Source organism: Tasmannia lanceolata, unplaced genomic scaffold (genome assembly GCF_043159265.1).
Source record: "Tasmannia lanceolata isolate RefF3 unplaced genomic scaffold, GAP_Taslan_0.1 ptg000019l, whole genome shotgun sequence".
Lineage (NCBI taxonomy): Eukaryota > Viridiplantae > Streptophyta > Magnoliopsida > Canellales > Winteraceae > Tasmannia > Tasmannia lanceolata.
Window position 1 is genome coordinate 22,510,210 of NW_027518696.1, and position 14,003 is coordinate 22,524,212.

The 14,003-nt window shown below is 41.4% G+C and overlaps 1 protein-coding gene across 1 annotated transcript in view; it reads left to right on the forward strand.

Annotated features, from left to right (window-relative positions):
- Positions 1-1,229: 1,229 nt before the first annotated feature.
- P5CR (pyrroline-5- carboxylate (P5C) reductase) overlaps positions 1,230-14,003 on the forward strand; it is a 29,354-nt gene continuing 16,580 nt past the window's right edge. Inside the window, exons 1-3 of the mRNA XM_077362606.1 lie at positions 1,230-1,645; positions 3,437-3,485; positions 5,080-5,171. Of these exons, the coding sequence (XP_077218721.1) occupies positions 1,448-1,645; positions 3,437-3,485; positions 5,080-5,171 (339 nt within the window). The 5' untranslated portion in view covers positions 1,230-1,447. The remainder of the gene's footprint in view (positions 1,646-3,436; positions 3,486-5,079; positions 5,172-14,003) is intronic.

Below are 14,003 nucleotides of genomic sequence, written 5' to 3' on the forward strand. Positions count from 1 at the left end.
CCAAACCCTAACAAAACCACTATTTCAACAATTGTTAACCACTGAATCAGAATTCAACAAGTATTTCAACCGATAAAATAAAATTCAACCACTATTTCAACAAATTTCAACTTCTACAACAGATTTCAACCAAATTCAACCACAATTCAACCAAATCCTAACGAAACCACTATTTCAACAAATGTCAACCAACGAATCAGAATGCAACCACTATTTCAAGCAGTAAAACAAAATTCAACAATTATTTCAACAAATTTCAGCTTCTACAACAAATTTCAACCAGTAATTCCTCACCATAAACCACCAATTAAACTCAATCTCCACATACAAAACCCCTAAAGGAATAGTACTCGAAATTGGACTTCAAAATCCTAATGACTCCAAATTGCTTTTGCAAAATTCAAAGAAAACGCTAAAAAAGTGGTGAAAATTGGTTTAGCAAAACCTTAAAAGAATGGGGGTTGAAATTGGTTTACAAAAAACCATTTGAAAACCCTAACTAATGGCTGAAATTGGTTTTCCAAAACGCTAACAAATTGCAAAACTAAAAAGCAATGGAAGATGACAAAAGAAAAGAAGCAATGGGTTTTCAATCTCTCACATATGTAAAACCCATTGAAGAAATGTGTTTTGCATTTCTTAAATACTTATAGAAAAAAATAACTGTGAGAAGATGAGAATACCTACTTCAATTTCCTTCAACTATGAGAAGACGTAATGGGGGTTCCCCGGTGTGCAAAAACGGCCAGACAAAAGGGGTTCATCGGGGAGCAATTTCGGTCTCCATCGGAGGGAGGGAAAACGAACAGCGATGGGGCTTTTGCTATCCGTCGAAGGGAAGGAGGAGAAAGAGAGAAAACCGTAAGTTTTTTTAAAGTAAAAAAGTAAAAAAAATGAAAAGTCACTCCTTTGTTTTATTCGAAAAGGGAGAAGGGCAAAAGGGTCCTCAAAACACTGTGAACAGTGAAAAGCACTTCACTTTGGTCGTTTTTCAACTCTCTACTGCTTGAGCGTCAATAATTCAAAAAAGAGCTTTTTTAGGTCATTTTTCCAAAAAAAAAATCCCTTCCATTTTAGGAGAAACTTCAAACTTCAATATGACAAATGAGAAATTATATGATGCCCGACCGTCAAAATAAAGGGCGGAGAGAGACAAACCCTCAACCAGCAGCAGGTTTTGTCTACTTCCGCCCTTTACATTTTGACGGTCGGGCAACATATAATTTCTGATGACAAATATACCCTCTCAATCTTATTTCCCCCTCATGCTTTCTCGTTTCAAAGGATTACGAGAGCAGCTTCGCAGAGTAAGAGCTTTTCCGGCCACTACAGGAGCTTTATTCTCTCTCCTAGGGTTAGGGTTCCAACCTTCGTTAAAAAAGAAGTTCGTTACTCTCATTCGAGCTCAGCTTACAGTTGGAGAATAAGAATCTCAAGTTTTCCGGCAATGGCGGCAGTAGTCCACGTCCCCTCGACTTTCAATTTAGGGTTTATAGGTGCCGGAAATATGGCCGAGAGTATCGCCAGAGGAGTCTCGAAAACCGGCATCTTGCCGGCGTCCAGGATCCGAACCGCGCACTCTCGAATCGAGCGTTGTGAAGTCTTCGATTCATTTGGCGTTAAGGTCTTTCAAAACAACTTCGAGGTAATCATTTATTCGATTTGATTCTCTCTATCTCGGCAGATGATTTCTTTCTCTATAAATTTCCCTTTTTTTTCTGTTGTTTTTGTTGTTTCTCTGTTCTTTTTAGCGTTTTGTGAAGATCTGATACCAGAACTCTGTGTAACTCACTGATTTTCTGTCATTCCTTTCATACTTTTTTCTTGTTTATTTCTCTATCAATTTACCTTTTTTTCTGTTGTTTCTGCGGTTTTTCTTTTTTCTTTTTAGGGTTTTGTGAGAATCTGATACAAGATCTTTATGTAACCGACTGATTTTTCGTTTATCCCTGTCATTCTTTTATTACTTTTTCTTGTTTCTTTCTCTATCAATTGACATTTTTGTTGTTGTTTCTGCTGTTTTTCTTTTCTGTTCGAGTTATTAGTAACCTTAGCTTGAGCAATGGTAGTCAACTTTTCTACGTTTGTTCCCTCATGAAATATCAGATTGGTAGCTATATGAATAGCTGCTGCATTTTCGTTCAATAATATTTACTATTTGTCAAAAAGAAAGTTACATGCATCTTCTTAGGCATTTGGACATCACTACTAATCTAAATCAACAATTTATTCGACCACTTCATTTCCTTATAATATGTGTCATGACCCCATATTCTGCCTCAATACTTGACCATGCCACTACACAATATTTTTTTAACTTCTCCATCTCACAAGCTTGCCGCCTACAATGCTGCAATGCCTTGTAACAGAACACCGATTTGTTGGAGACCTGAACTCATGCTGGAAGGTGCAAGTGACTAAGATGAGAATATAAGAGGTCACATGTAGGAGGTGATTTCTTAAATATCTCAAAAATTTATGGAAAGCCTCCTAGTGATTGGTTGAGGAGGATGCATCAACTAACTCACTACACGTTATATAAACAATGACAGTAAGGTAGATCAACTTACAAGTTTTTGATACAGCCTTGGGTACTCTTTAAGAGTTTTCCATCTTCGTAATTAAGACACTGAGTTAGTTTGATGGACATATTAAGTGGTTCCGAGTCCGACCAACTTTTCTTTTCATCCTTAGGGTGTGGAGACCATGCTTTTACTGCAAAATTAATATTCCTTTATGAGTTTGGCAACCTCAAACCCACTGAAATATTGATGAGGTAAGATATTTATGTCAAAGACATTCCCAACTATTGTTTTACCTCTTGAATAGAGTTATCATCATGTCCACAAGGTAATATCATCAACATACACAAATTAACATTGTGATACCTTCTTTTTGTCTAATAAAAACGACGAGTAACCATAGTTGCATTTACCATTTGAGTCATCTGTGGAACCATAATCAATAACAGAGGAGATACTAGATTGTGAAATAGAAGCGTGGAAAGCTGATGGAGATAATATCTAATGGCTTGTATAAGCCTTGGATTGGCATAAGCCAGGACAGGATGGGTGGGTCTTGATGGAATATGAAGCAAGGTTATTTTCGTTCCTTTTTTTTCTAGTGAACAACTTGAGATAATGTCCAATTCCGTATTTCTGTCAGCATTTTAGTTGCTGTATTTCAGACTCTGCATCTGCTTTTTTGTTGCTTTTTCAGCACCTCTCTTTTTGAATACTTCAATGTTTCAACCCTTAAACTTGGGAATCTTCATTTTTTTCTTTCTGAAGTGGCTTTGCTTACTTCCATAATTATGGAACTCCCTAAAATCCCTACATTGTAAATCCTTTCTGTAACACATTATTCATGTGCACTATTTTTAGTGATTGTTGGTTGCTACTTTTACATTCTGATAGTTTGTCTATTTTCTGAATAGGTAGTTGAAGACAGTGATGTGATCATTCTCTCTGTGAAGCCTCAAATAGGTATGTCCATATTAGATACTCTTCAATTTTTTTTGTTGACACGTCTAAAGGTCTAATTATCTGTGAACTGCCTGACGCTCATGCACTGGCTTACTGGATGATTTCCATGCCAAAATTTGAAGTGAATGGTCGCATATTTGAAATCAAAATATGTTTCCTTTTTTCACAATTCTGTGTGATGATTGACATTTTCTGTGAGAAGTAATGAGTTGAGATTAACTGGAAATGCAGCTTTGGCCATGCCATTAGGAATGACGTGGCCAACACATGTCTCTTGAGTAGTCGGTGATTTTAGGATAAGTAAGATTTCAATGAACCCTGGTAGTGATTTTGGCCATGCCATTAGCAGTCAAGTTGATTATGTTGCTTCAATGAACCCAGGTTTCAAATTTTGAAGTCATCTAATATATAGTAAAGAAGCTGCTTATTGTCTCTTGGTTTCATTTCTTAGTAAGGGAAGCTAACAACACCTCCATTTCAATACCAGACGTGATGACTTTTGTCCATAGATCTGTGAAATGATGCTTGAAGTTTCCATGAGAGTATTGGCTTCTCTTTTTGAGAACTCATTTTGAGTTTATTTGTATGGACATGTCCACAGAAGAACAAACCCAAACAAAAATACTTTTGCAATGTGATGCAAGTAATATCAACTAAATAGATGGGAATTGATATACCCTACTAGAAAAAAATCAAACAAGTGAAGAGACAATAGGCTACCATTATGGAATGCCCTGAAGAAGAAAATCTCCAATTCTTTGAAAATTCGCATAAACAGCTGTTCAAAATTCTAGCAAAAGTACCAATAATAAAAAAAAATCTAGCAAAAGTAATTAAAATGCAAACTCAAGTCCCTAACCTAAACACCAATTGATCTTAAACTTTGATCTTTCTAATATTAACCATTGAAACGAACATAATGAATCTTTCAGACCAAAGGCCTCGCTAAAACAGAAATAGACTGATTTGCCCCCTAATTTGTTATCATTTCTCTCGACGCACCCACGGAACCTACTTATGGTGGTCAAAGATTGATTTGACAGTAATAAGGTCAATCACAATGCCTAGGGATAGGCATAGGAAGGAGTGGGGTCTTGATGGAGTTATCTCTGATTTCAGAGGGGTTGTCATTTGGGCCTCTGCTGGCCAAGCTAGTGTTGACCATGCAATTGAAGTGCAAGTTGAAGAAGTTTGATCGTCTAGCTAATTTTGGTGTAACCTGTTTTGATATCGTACCTTGACAGTCTCTGCCCATTTTGTAGTTTTCTCCTATTTTGTGTATCTTGGCAGAATCACCCATTTTATTGTCATTTTTCTTTTTTCCTTTTCAGGCCCTTTGGTCTTGTAATTCCCGTGTGTGTGCGCGTGTGTTTTCAAAAAAAAAATCCCTTGTGTTTTCTTTTCCACTAATGCATTTATCAATTCAAAAACTAAAAGGAGGGGGGGGGGGGGGGGGGGGCATTCAGCTCCCTATATGCGTGACCTAGAGAAAGCTAAAACCATCATATTTCTTTTATCATGAAAAGTAATTCATATACCTCTTGCATTGTTATTTTTAGCATTCATTGTTGTAGAGATGATGTTGCCATTGCAGTCAAGAAGGTAGTTCTGGAGTTGAAGCCTCTTCTTTCAAAGGAAAAGCTTCTAGTCTCCATAGCTGCAGGAATAAAATTGAAAGATTTGCAGGTTTGTAGCCCACGAATCTTTGCTTCTTATTGTGATTTATTGTTGTCTATACCTTTCCAAGTCATGCAATAACTGCTATAAAAAGTCTTTTCTTCTGATGATTATGGTTTTGTGTTCCCCTTTTATTCTTCAACTAGTAAAATGAGGTCTTTCTTTGATTTTCCATAGTGCCATGAAAGACTAATGCACAACAAAAGAAGGCATGTCATTGAAATGATGTCGACAATGCCATCATATTGGGGCATTATGCTTAACTCCTCCAACACAATCATAGAAAAACCAACCAGTACAGCTGTTTCAGAGATCTTATTCCATGGTACAACTGCTATAAAAAGTCTTTTCTTCTGATGATTATGGTTTTGTGTTCCCCTTTTATTCTTCAACTGGTAAAATGAGATCTTTCTTTGATTTTCCATAGTGCCATGGAAGGTAGCCTATTATGTTTACAAATGTATAGCTTTAGAAATTCTACAATATGTCCAACATTAATTTTGTACCATGGAATAAGATCTCTGAAACAGCTGTACTGGTTGGTTTTTCTATGATTGTGTTGAAGGAGTTAAGCATAATGCCCCAATATGATGGCATTGTTGACATCATTTCAATGACATGCCTTCTTTTGTTGTGCAGTAGTCTATCCAATTTTCTTTGAAAAATGCTGATGTCATTGCCATGTACTTAATTGGAGAGCATAGAAGCTATGAAACCCTAGGCAGAAGCATAAATTGAAACATTTGGGAACTAATGGCGAATGCGAGTACGAGTGCGAACCCCATAAACTCCATGGACCTCCTGGAGTGAATGGGTGGCTGGCCGCTGCAAACCCCAAACCAGGCAACTATTGGTGTAAGGTTCATAAACTTTCAATACCAATGTTTTTTCATGAAGTGCAAACGAGAGAGAAGAAAGAAAAGGTGGATGGGAGGCTCAAGGAAGTCGAGGATGAGAAAGAACAAGCAAACCAAAGAAGTAAGGTTTCTAGGAGTAAAGGTGACTGGAGGTGTAGCGATTGTTGTTACATCAACTTTTCCTTTCACAAGTTTTTTGTAAATGCATACCTAATCTAGAAGCTAGGGATAGGTTTTCAAACCAGACCCTCATGAAAACCCAAATAGACCTATCATACCATAGGTTTTGTCTGGTTTGAGTCTCGAGGATTCAAGGGATTCGGATGTGACAAAACTTGGGCATAAATTGTGCTTCCATGCCATCTCATGAGGATTCGGATAGAGTGCCATGGAACCTTAAAGGTAAAACGACACTATTTCAAACAAATCAAGAGACGAAAATAAAATTTGAATTGGGTGGGGTGAGAAATATTGAATCCACCCTTAGATGATTTTTATTGATGAAGGTGCCTTTCAATGGGCTGTGGAAGACATTAAAATTTTTATTTGCTCGAAATGACGCATAGGGTGCTATTGTGTTATTAACGAGATGGCTGGACATTCGGATGTGTTTGAAGATGGGAGAAAGTTCTTGGCACCGGTGGATCTTGTTAGAAGTATGTGTATGTAGTGTATATGTGCCTAAGGGCACTTTTGTCATTGTACTCTTTTTCACCTTTATATAAATACATAATTGAGGGGAGCTATCTCAACTCACTTTTTCCTCTCAACATGATATCAGGGCTCTGATACCATTGTTCCTCCTCCCTTCGTCTTTCTCTTCCTCCTTGGTCCAAATCCTAACCATCTCCATGCCCAAACCCTACTCTCATCCCAATCTCTCTCATCCCTCTCCACGCATCTCATCACACCCCTGCCCATCCTCCCTCGCACGCTCCAACAACACCCACCCCCACTCTCGCCACTCTCATCAGATACCCTCCCCCCACCACCCCCCCCCCCCCTCTCCCCAACAACAATCCTCTCGCCTACCACATCCCTAACTTGGATCTTCAAGCAACCCTAGTGTTCCTCTCTTAAATCCTTTATAAGACACTAGTGCCTTCAGCTCTCTCTCTCTCTCACTCTCTCTCAGCATGTGCTAAATTCTCTCCGTCCTCTTCATCTCCTTCTCCTCCGGTACTTGCAAATTCGTTTTTAGTCAAGTCTTCCCTCTTTGTCCCATCTCTACCTCCCTTATCTCTCTTCTCCGGAGCCGCGGTATGCCTTATGGCCTCTTCTAAGTCCATTTTTTTTCTCCTTGTTCCTTCTCTTTTCCTTGCCCTCTACCTTGCTATCAAAGGTGCAAGCCACGTGTTTGCTAAAATGTCCGAGTGAGGTGTTGTGCCTCCGATTTGTCTACTAGCCTCTATTCTTCTCGTGGCTTGTTCTCCTATGTCTCTTCATTGGGGCTGTGGTATCATGCCCGGGCTTGTCATGTGATTCTTCCCCTTGCTATTGTTTATTTTTTACCATTGTTGTGGTGCGGGTGTCTCTCCTTTTTTTTTTCTTCTATCATCATGGTCCCTCCTATTAGTTTCACTCCTACCATCGGATCGACTCCTCCACCCTCGGATACCTTCTCTTATTATCCCTTTCCTGTGGGGGCTCCTTTCCCACCGATGACTTTCGTTCCCCTTGACGGGTCCTTTATCCCTCACCGGGGTCCTCCCTTTCGGTCGGTACTTCTATTCTTGCCGCGTATGGTTGTGACACTCTACTGGCAATGGCGGTGGTTGTTTTCCCCCCTACACTAGACCAGTCCTTGTTTCCAAGCTGACTATTATGAGTTTTTGTGCCTCCATGCGTAGCGCCGGCCCGTATTGTCCCTTTTTCACAGCCCAATAGTTCTCCTGTTTCGCTTCTCATTACCTTCGGCTCTTGGATTATTGATTCCGAGGCTTCCAACCATATGCCGGGTGGCCCTGCTTCCCTTCGCTCGTTTAAGCCTCTCCAGCTCGCTTATACTGTTACCTTGGCCGATGGGACCACTGCACCCATCTCTGGTATTGGCACTGTTTCCCCTCACTCTGGTCTTACCTTGCTCTCGATACTTTGTGTTCCTAAGTCGCCCTTTAATCTACTGTCTCTGAACCTAATAACCAAGAGTCACCAAGAGTCATAACTGCTTTGTCTCCTTCTTCCCCTACCACTGTGTCTTTTAGGGCCGTTCGACTGGGAAGACGATTGCTTTAGCCTGTGCGGTCAATGGTCTCTATTACGTTGACTGTGACCCTCCTCGTGCCGTCTTGCATAGTTATGTTGATGCCATGGTTTCAAATTTCAGTTTCGGAATGCGTTTTGGTCCTCCCAAACTGAAATTTCTGCCGAAATCCAATGAAATCAAATAAACTAATATTTTATCTCCTACAAAATTTCTAACGAAATTACTGAAATTTTGGCCGAAATTTCAGGAAAATATTAAATAATGAATAAAATCCAGTTTTTTCTTTGGTGAAATTCATTAAATTTCGGAAACGAAAATTTGAAATTTTGGTCAAAATAATTAGGTTTCGTGGTATTACCGATTTCGATTTTGGTATTGACCGAAATCCGAAATTTCTGATTTTGGTCGAAATTTAAAACCATGGTTGATGCCTATCAATGGCATTGTCGTCTCCGCCATCCCTCCCTTCAGAGACTTCAGCAGTCCTCTGTTCTTTCTGGCACTATTCAGTCCTTTCAGTGTGAGGCCTATGAGCTTGGGAAGCACCATCGTACTTCCTTCTCCTCTAGGGTCGTTAGCCCCGTATGGAGTCCGTTTGAGTTAGTACATTCTGATGTCTAGGGTCCTTCCCGGGCTATGTCTCTTCTCGGTTATAGATACTTTATCTTTTTTGTTGATGATTCCTCCCGTATGACGTGGCTCTTTCTTCTTAAGGATCGCTCCCAGGTGTTTACTATTTTTCGTGCTTTCCATGCCGAGGTCACTACCCACTATAACTGTCGTCTTAAATGTTTGCGTACCGATAGAATACTTTTCCACCTCTAATGGCTTTCAGAATTTCTTATCCTTTCATGGCGTTATCCATCAGTCATTTTGTGGTTACACCTCTCAACAGAATGGTGTAGCCGAGCAGAAACTCCGATCCTTGCTTGATATAGCCCGCACTCTTCTCTTCCAAATGCGGGTTCCTAAAGCCTATTTGAGCGATGCCATCCTTACCACCAACTTCTTGGCTAATCGGCTTCCCTCCTCCGCCCTTGATGGTAAATCTCCTTTTTCAATCTTACATCCTCACCGTGATCCCTTTCCTCTTATCCCACGGGTCTTTGGTTGTGTTTACTTTGTTCACACCCTTACCTCAGGTCTGGATAAATTGGATCCTCGAGTGGAGCACTGTGTCTTTCTGGGCTACTCTCGTACCCAGAAAGGTTATCTGTGTTACAGTCCTCGGGTGGAGCGTTGTGTCTTTCTGTGTTACAGTTCACCGGTTCCTTGTTTTCGCAGGCGTCACTTTCTTTGAGTCTACCTTCTTCTTTACTGCTCCTACTGAGAGTAGTTCCATTGTTTCTGCTTCTCACCTTCCTCTTCCTCTTCATGTCCTCTCTGACCCTTGTCGACCCCCTTCCTCTCCATTGCAAGTGACTTCGGCTCCTCCTCCTGCTCCATTACTTGTGACTATGACTCTTCCTTTTCCTGTCCTCCCTGACTCTTTTGAGCCCATTTCCTCTCCATTGCCGGTGATTTCGGCTCCTTCTCGTACTCCTCTGCAGGTCTATCAGGGCCAGATATTCCTCTTGCTATAACGCCTGAGGCCACATCTTTTCAGCCAGAGGTACCATGTCCTTCATCACAGGTCCCTCTCCTTCCCCCCTCTGATGTTCCTATCGACTCTCCTATTGCTTCCTGTACTCGTTCTTGTTCTACTGCCCATCCTATTTCTCATTTTGTGTCTTATGACCATCTTACTCCTGGCTTTCGTAGCTTTGTCTCCTCCTTGTCTTTTGTTTCCTTGCCGCAGTCCGCCTACCTCCTTCTTTATTTCTCCTATTGAGAGCAGTTCCATTGTTTCCGCTCCTCAGCTTCCTCTTCCTCTTCATGTCCTCTCTGACCCCTGTCGACCCCCTTCCTCTCCATTGCAAGTGACTTCAGCTCCTCCTCCTGCTCCATTACCTGTGACTACGACTCTTCCTTTTCCTGTCCTCCCTGACTCTTCTGAGCCAATTTCCTCTCCATTGCCGGTGATTTCGGCTCATCGTACTCCTCTGCAGGTCTATCAGCGACGTCAACGACCATATATTCCTCTTGCTCTTACGCCTGAGGCCACATCTTTTCAGCCGGGGGTACCATGTCCTTCATCTCAGGTCCTTCTCCTTCCCCCTTCTGATGTTCCTATCGACTCTCTCCTATTGCTTCCTTTACCCATTCTTGTTCTACTGCCCATCCTATTTCTCATTTTGTGTCTTATGACCATCTTACTCCTGGCTTTCGTAGCTTTGTCTCCTCCTTGTCTTTTGTTTCCTTGCCGCAGTCCGTCGCCGAGGCCCTTACTCATCCTGGCTGGTGTGCTGCTATGGACCTTGAGATAGGTGCCCTTCAGACCAATCAGACTTGGGATTTGATTTCTCTTCCTTCCGACGCTCATCCAGTGGGGTGTCGATGGGTTTTTTCCATCAAGTACTTGCCAGATGGCACGGTTGAGCTCCTAAAGGTGCGCTTAGTTGCGAAGGGATATATGTGGACATATGGGGTCGACTACATTGATGCCTTCTCTCCCGTCGCGAAAATTCCCTCCGTTCGTGTGTTGATTTCCTTGGCGGTCAACCATGGGTGACCCCTATATCAACTAGATATGAAGAATGCCTTTCTTCACAGTGACCTCACTGAGGAGGTGTACATGGAGCAACCTCCTGGGTATGTTGCTTAGGGAGAGAGGTCCTCCTCAGTTTGTCGCTTGTGGAAATCTCTCTATGGCGTAAAACAATCTCCTTGAGCATGGTGTGGGAGATTCAGTGATGCTGTCATGCGGTTTGGCATGAAACAATGTGTTGTTGATCATTCATTCTTTAGCCATCAGTCTGCTGTTGGGTGCGTTCTTCTAATAGTATACGTTGATGACATTATTATTACAGGGAGCGACACGGTTGGCATACAGAAGTTTCAAGCATTTCTTCAAAAAGAATTCTCCACAAAAGACCTTGGGCATCTTCGATATTTCTTGGGTATTGACGTGGCTTACTCGGGTAGTAGTCTCTCCCTCTCATAGCGGAAGTACGTATTAGATTTACTAGATGAGACATGATCTTTGCGTATGAGACCAACTGCTACTCCCATGGACCCAAATACAAAGCTGCTCCCAGAAGAGGGAGGAGACTTGTTAGATGACTCTGGTAGGTATCGACGTCTAGTTGAGAAGCTTATATACCTCACAGTCACTCGCCCACTCGCTGAGATATTTCATATGTAGTGGGGGGTTGTTAGCCACTTCATGAGTGCTCCTCGTACCTCCCACTGAGCAGCTATTATTCAGATTCTTCGATATTTGAAAATCACTCAAGGAAAAGGACTGCTTTTCAAGAGACATGGCCATCAGAGGATATAAAAGTTTTGTGATGCTGACTGGGTAGGGTCACCGGTTGATGGACGATCCACGACTAGGTATTGTACCTTTGTTGGAGGTATTTTAGTATCTTGGCACAGTAAGAAGCAAAATGTTCTATCAAAGTCAAGTGCTGAAGCCGAATACCGAGCTATGTCTCACACTAGAAGTAAGCTTATCTGGCTGTGTTCTCTTCTAGCTGAGATTGGATTCCCATCATTGTCACCAGCTCAGTTGTATTGCGACAACAAAGCTGTGATTCATATTGCCACCAATCCAGTCTTTCATGAGCGTACCAAACACATATAGGTGGACTGCCATTTCATACGACATAGAATCCAATAGGGAGAGATATACACTACTTTTACTCGGCCAACAGATCAGCTAGCTGATGCTCTTGCCAAGCCTTCGAGTAGAGCTAAATTGAGTGATATTTGTGATGAGCTAGGGATGCATGACATATACATTCCAGCTTGAGGGGGAGTGTTAGAAGTATCTGTATGTAGTGTATATGTGCCTAAGGGCACTTTTGTCATTGTACTCTTTTCCACCTTTATATAAATATATAAGTGAGGGCGAGCTATCTCAACTCACTTTTTCCTCTCAACAGATCTGATGGACCCTTGTCAGGCATCACTAAATGGAATATAGTGGCGTGAAGGTTGTAGAAGACGAACTGGTTTAGGTTTTACAGTGTTCCCCTTCAAATATGGGGCAACGAGATGTTTGCTCTTGGCGCTAGCTTTGGGAATATTGCTACAATAGATGACGGAATGGAAAAAGCTAGGGGTGCAACTTGGGTCGGGTTCAACCCGAAAAAGTCAGGTCGAGTTTGGGTTAGGTTCGGGTTTTCTCAACCCGGGTTGAGTTCGGGTCGGGTTTGAGGGTTTGGGCAACCCGACCCGAGTGAAACCTGACATTTTTTATCAATTTTTTGTTTGTTAGCTTAAAAACTCGGGTTGGGTCCGGTTGAACTTGGATCGGGTTCAGGTTGGAAAAAAGGGTTCCTCGGGTCTGGTCGGGCTGAACCTCATCGGGTTGTAAATCGGGTGGGGTTGGGTTCGGGTTGGGAAAAAGGGTTCCTTAGGTTGAGTCGGGTTGACTTCAACCCGACCTGACCTAAGTTGCACCCGTAGAAAAAGATTTGTTTGTTGAGTATGCTATGATAAAAATACATTATTCAACATAGATTTATTAGCATCAACATTGAAGGGAAGATTGTCCGGGTCAAGGTGTCAATGGAATAAATGATTTGTGAAAACCAAAGAGCAAGGCTGTCCAAAGCGGATGGAAACGGAAGAATGTTTTTTGACTGGCATTCAAGTGAATCTAGGGGAGGCCAGGCCCAGTAAGGAAGGCTGAGAAGAAGCAGCCAATGTGGCATTTCTGGGTGATGTGTCACGATTAAACAAAGCTGGCACTGAAAGTGAGACCCTCTCTTCTTAGTGGCTTCACTATCCAAGGGGCATGTGGAAGATGGTGGTGAGGCTAGCAAAAAAGACACTGATACGCTTGGAAAAATTGGAGAGGGCATGGGGAGTGAGGTGAACTTACCAAAGATGATGGCAACATGTCAAACGGTTCCTCGAGTAGCTAGGGCCCATAAGAAAATAGTAGCAGGATTCTTCCCTGGGAGCCTTCGATTACCGCTTTCGATTCTTGTTTCGATTCCTGCTTTCGATTCCCGCTCTGGCAACCTTGGAAAATATTAGTCCGGATGGGTGTACATGTCAAAAGAGAGGAGGGCTACCGTTTTGCAAAAAAGAGCACCATCAGGGCGGAGAAAACAGAGTTTCTGATCTGAACACCCCTAATGATCCAAAACTTGTAAACAGTGCTGATCATGAAGGATGAGCTACACCAAAAATGTGGACCTATGATCGAACAATGGGCGAGTGCATATAAGCTGTTGTGCAGATGTCTTGTATTCTAGCATTATACAACAATACCAGGGTGGGAAACGAATTCGGGAATTGAAACGTGAAACGGAAATGGGAAACGCATGAAAAAAATGCAGGGGAAACGAGAAACGAGAAAACGATAGAAAATCATAGAAAAAACACACATGAAACAAAAGGAAAACACGAAATATGAGGTTTTATAGATTTTAATTTTGTTAATTTCAAATTTCTATTTGAATTTTTCTTATTTTTATTTTTATTACAATATATGTTATTAGTTTCTTTTTTAATATATATTCTACAATTTTTTATGTGTTTTTTCCAAAATGATTTTCTTAAGTTCCACACATGCTTTCCTAGATGTTTCACATCCATTTTCTACGAGTGTTGCATACGTTTATCACGCGTTTCACACACGATTTACAAAAGTTTCTCATATGTTTCCCATGCATTTCGGGAACATTTGTCCAATTTTTTTTATCATGTTTCGGAAAGGTTTCC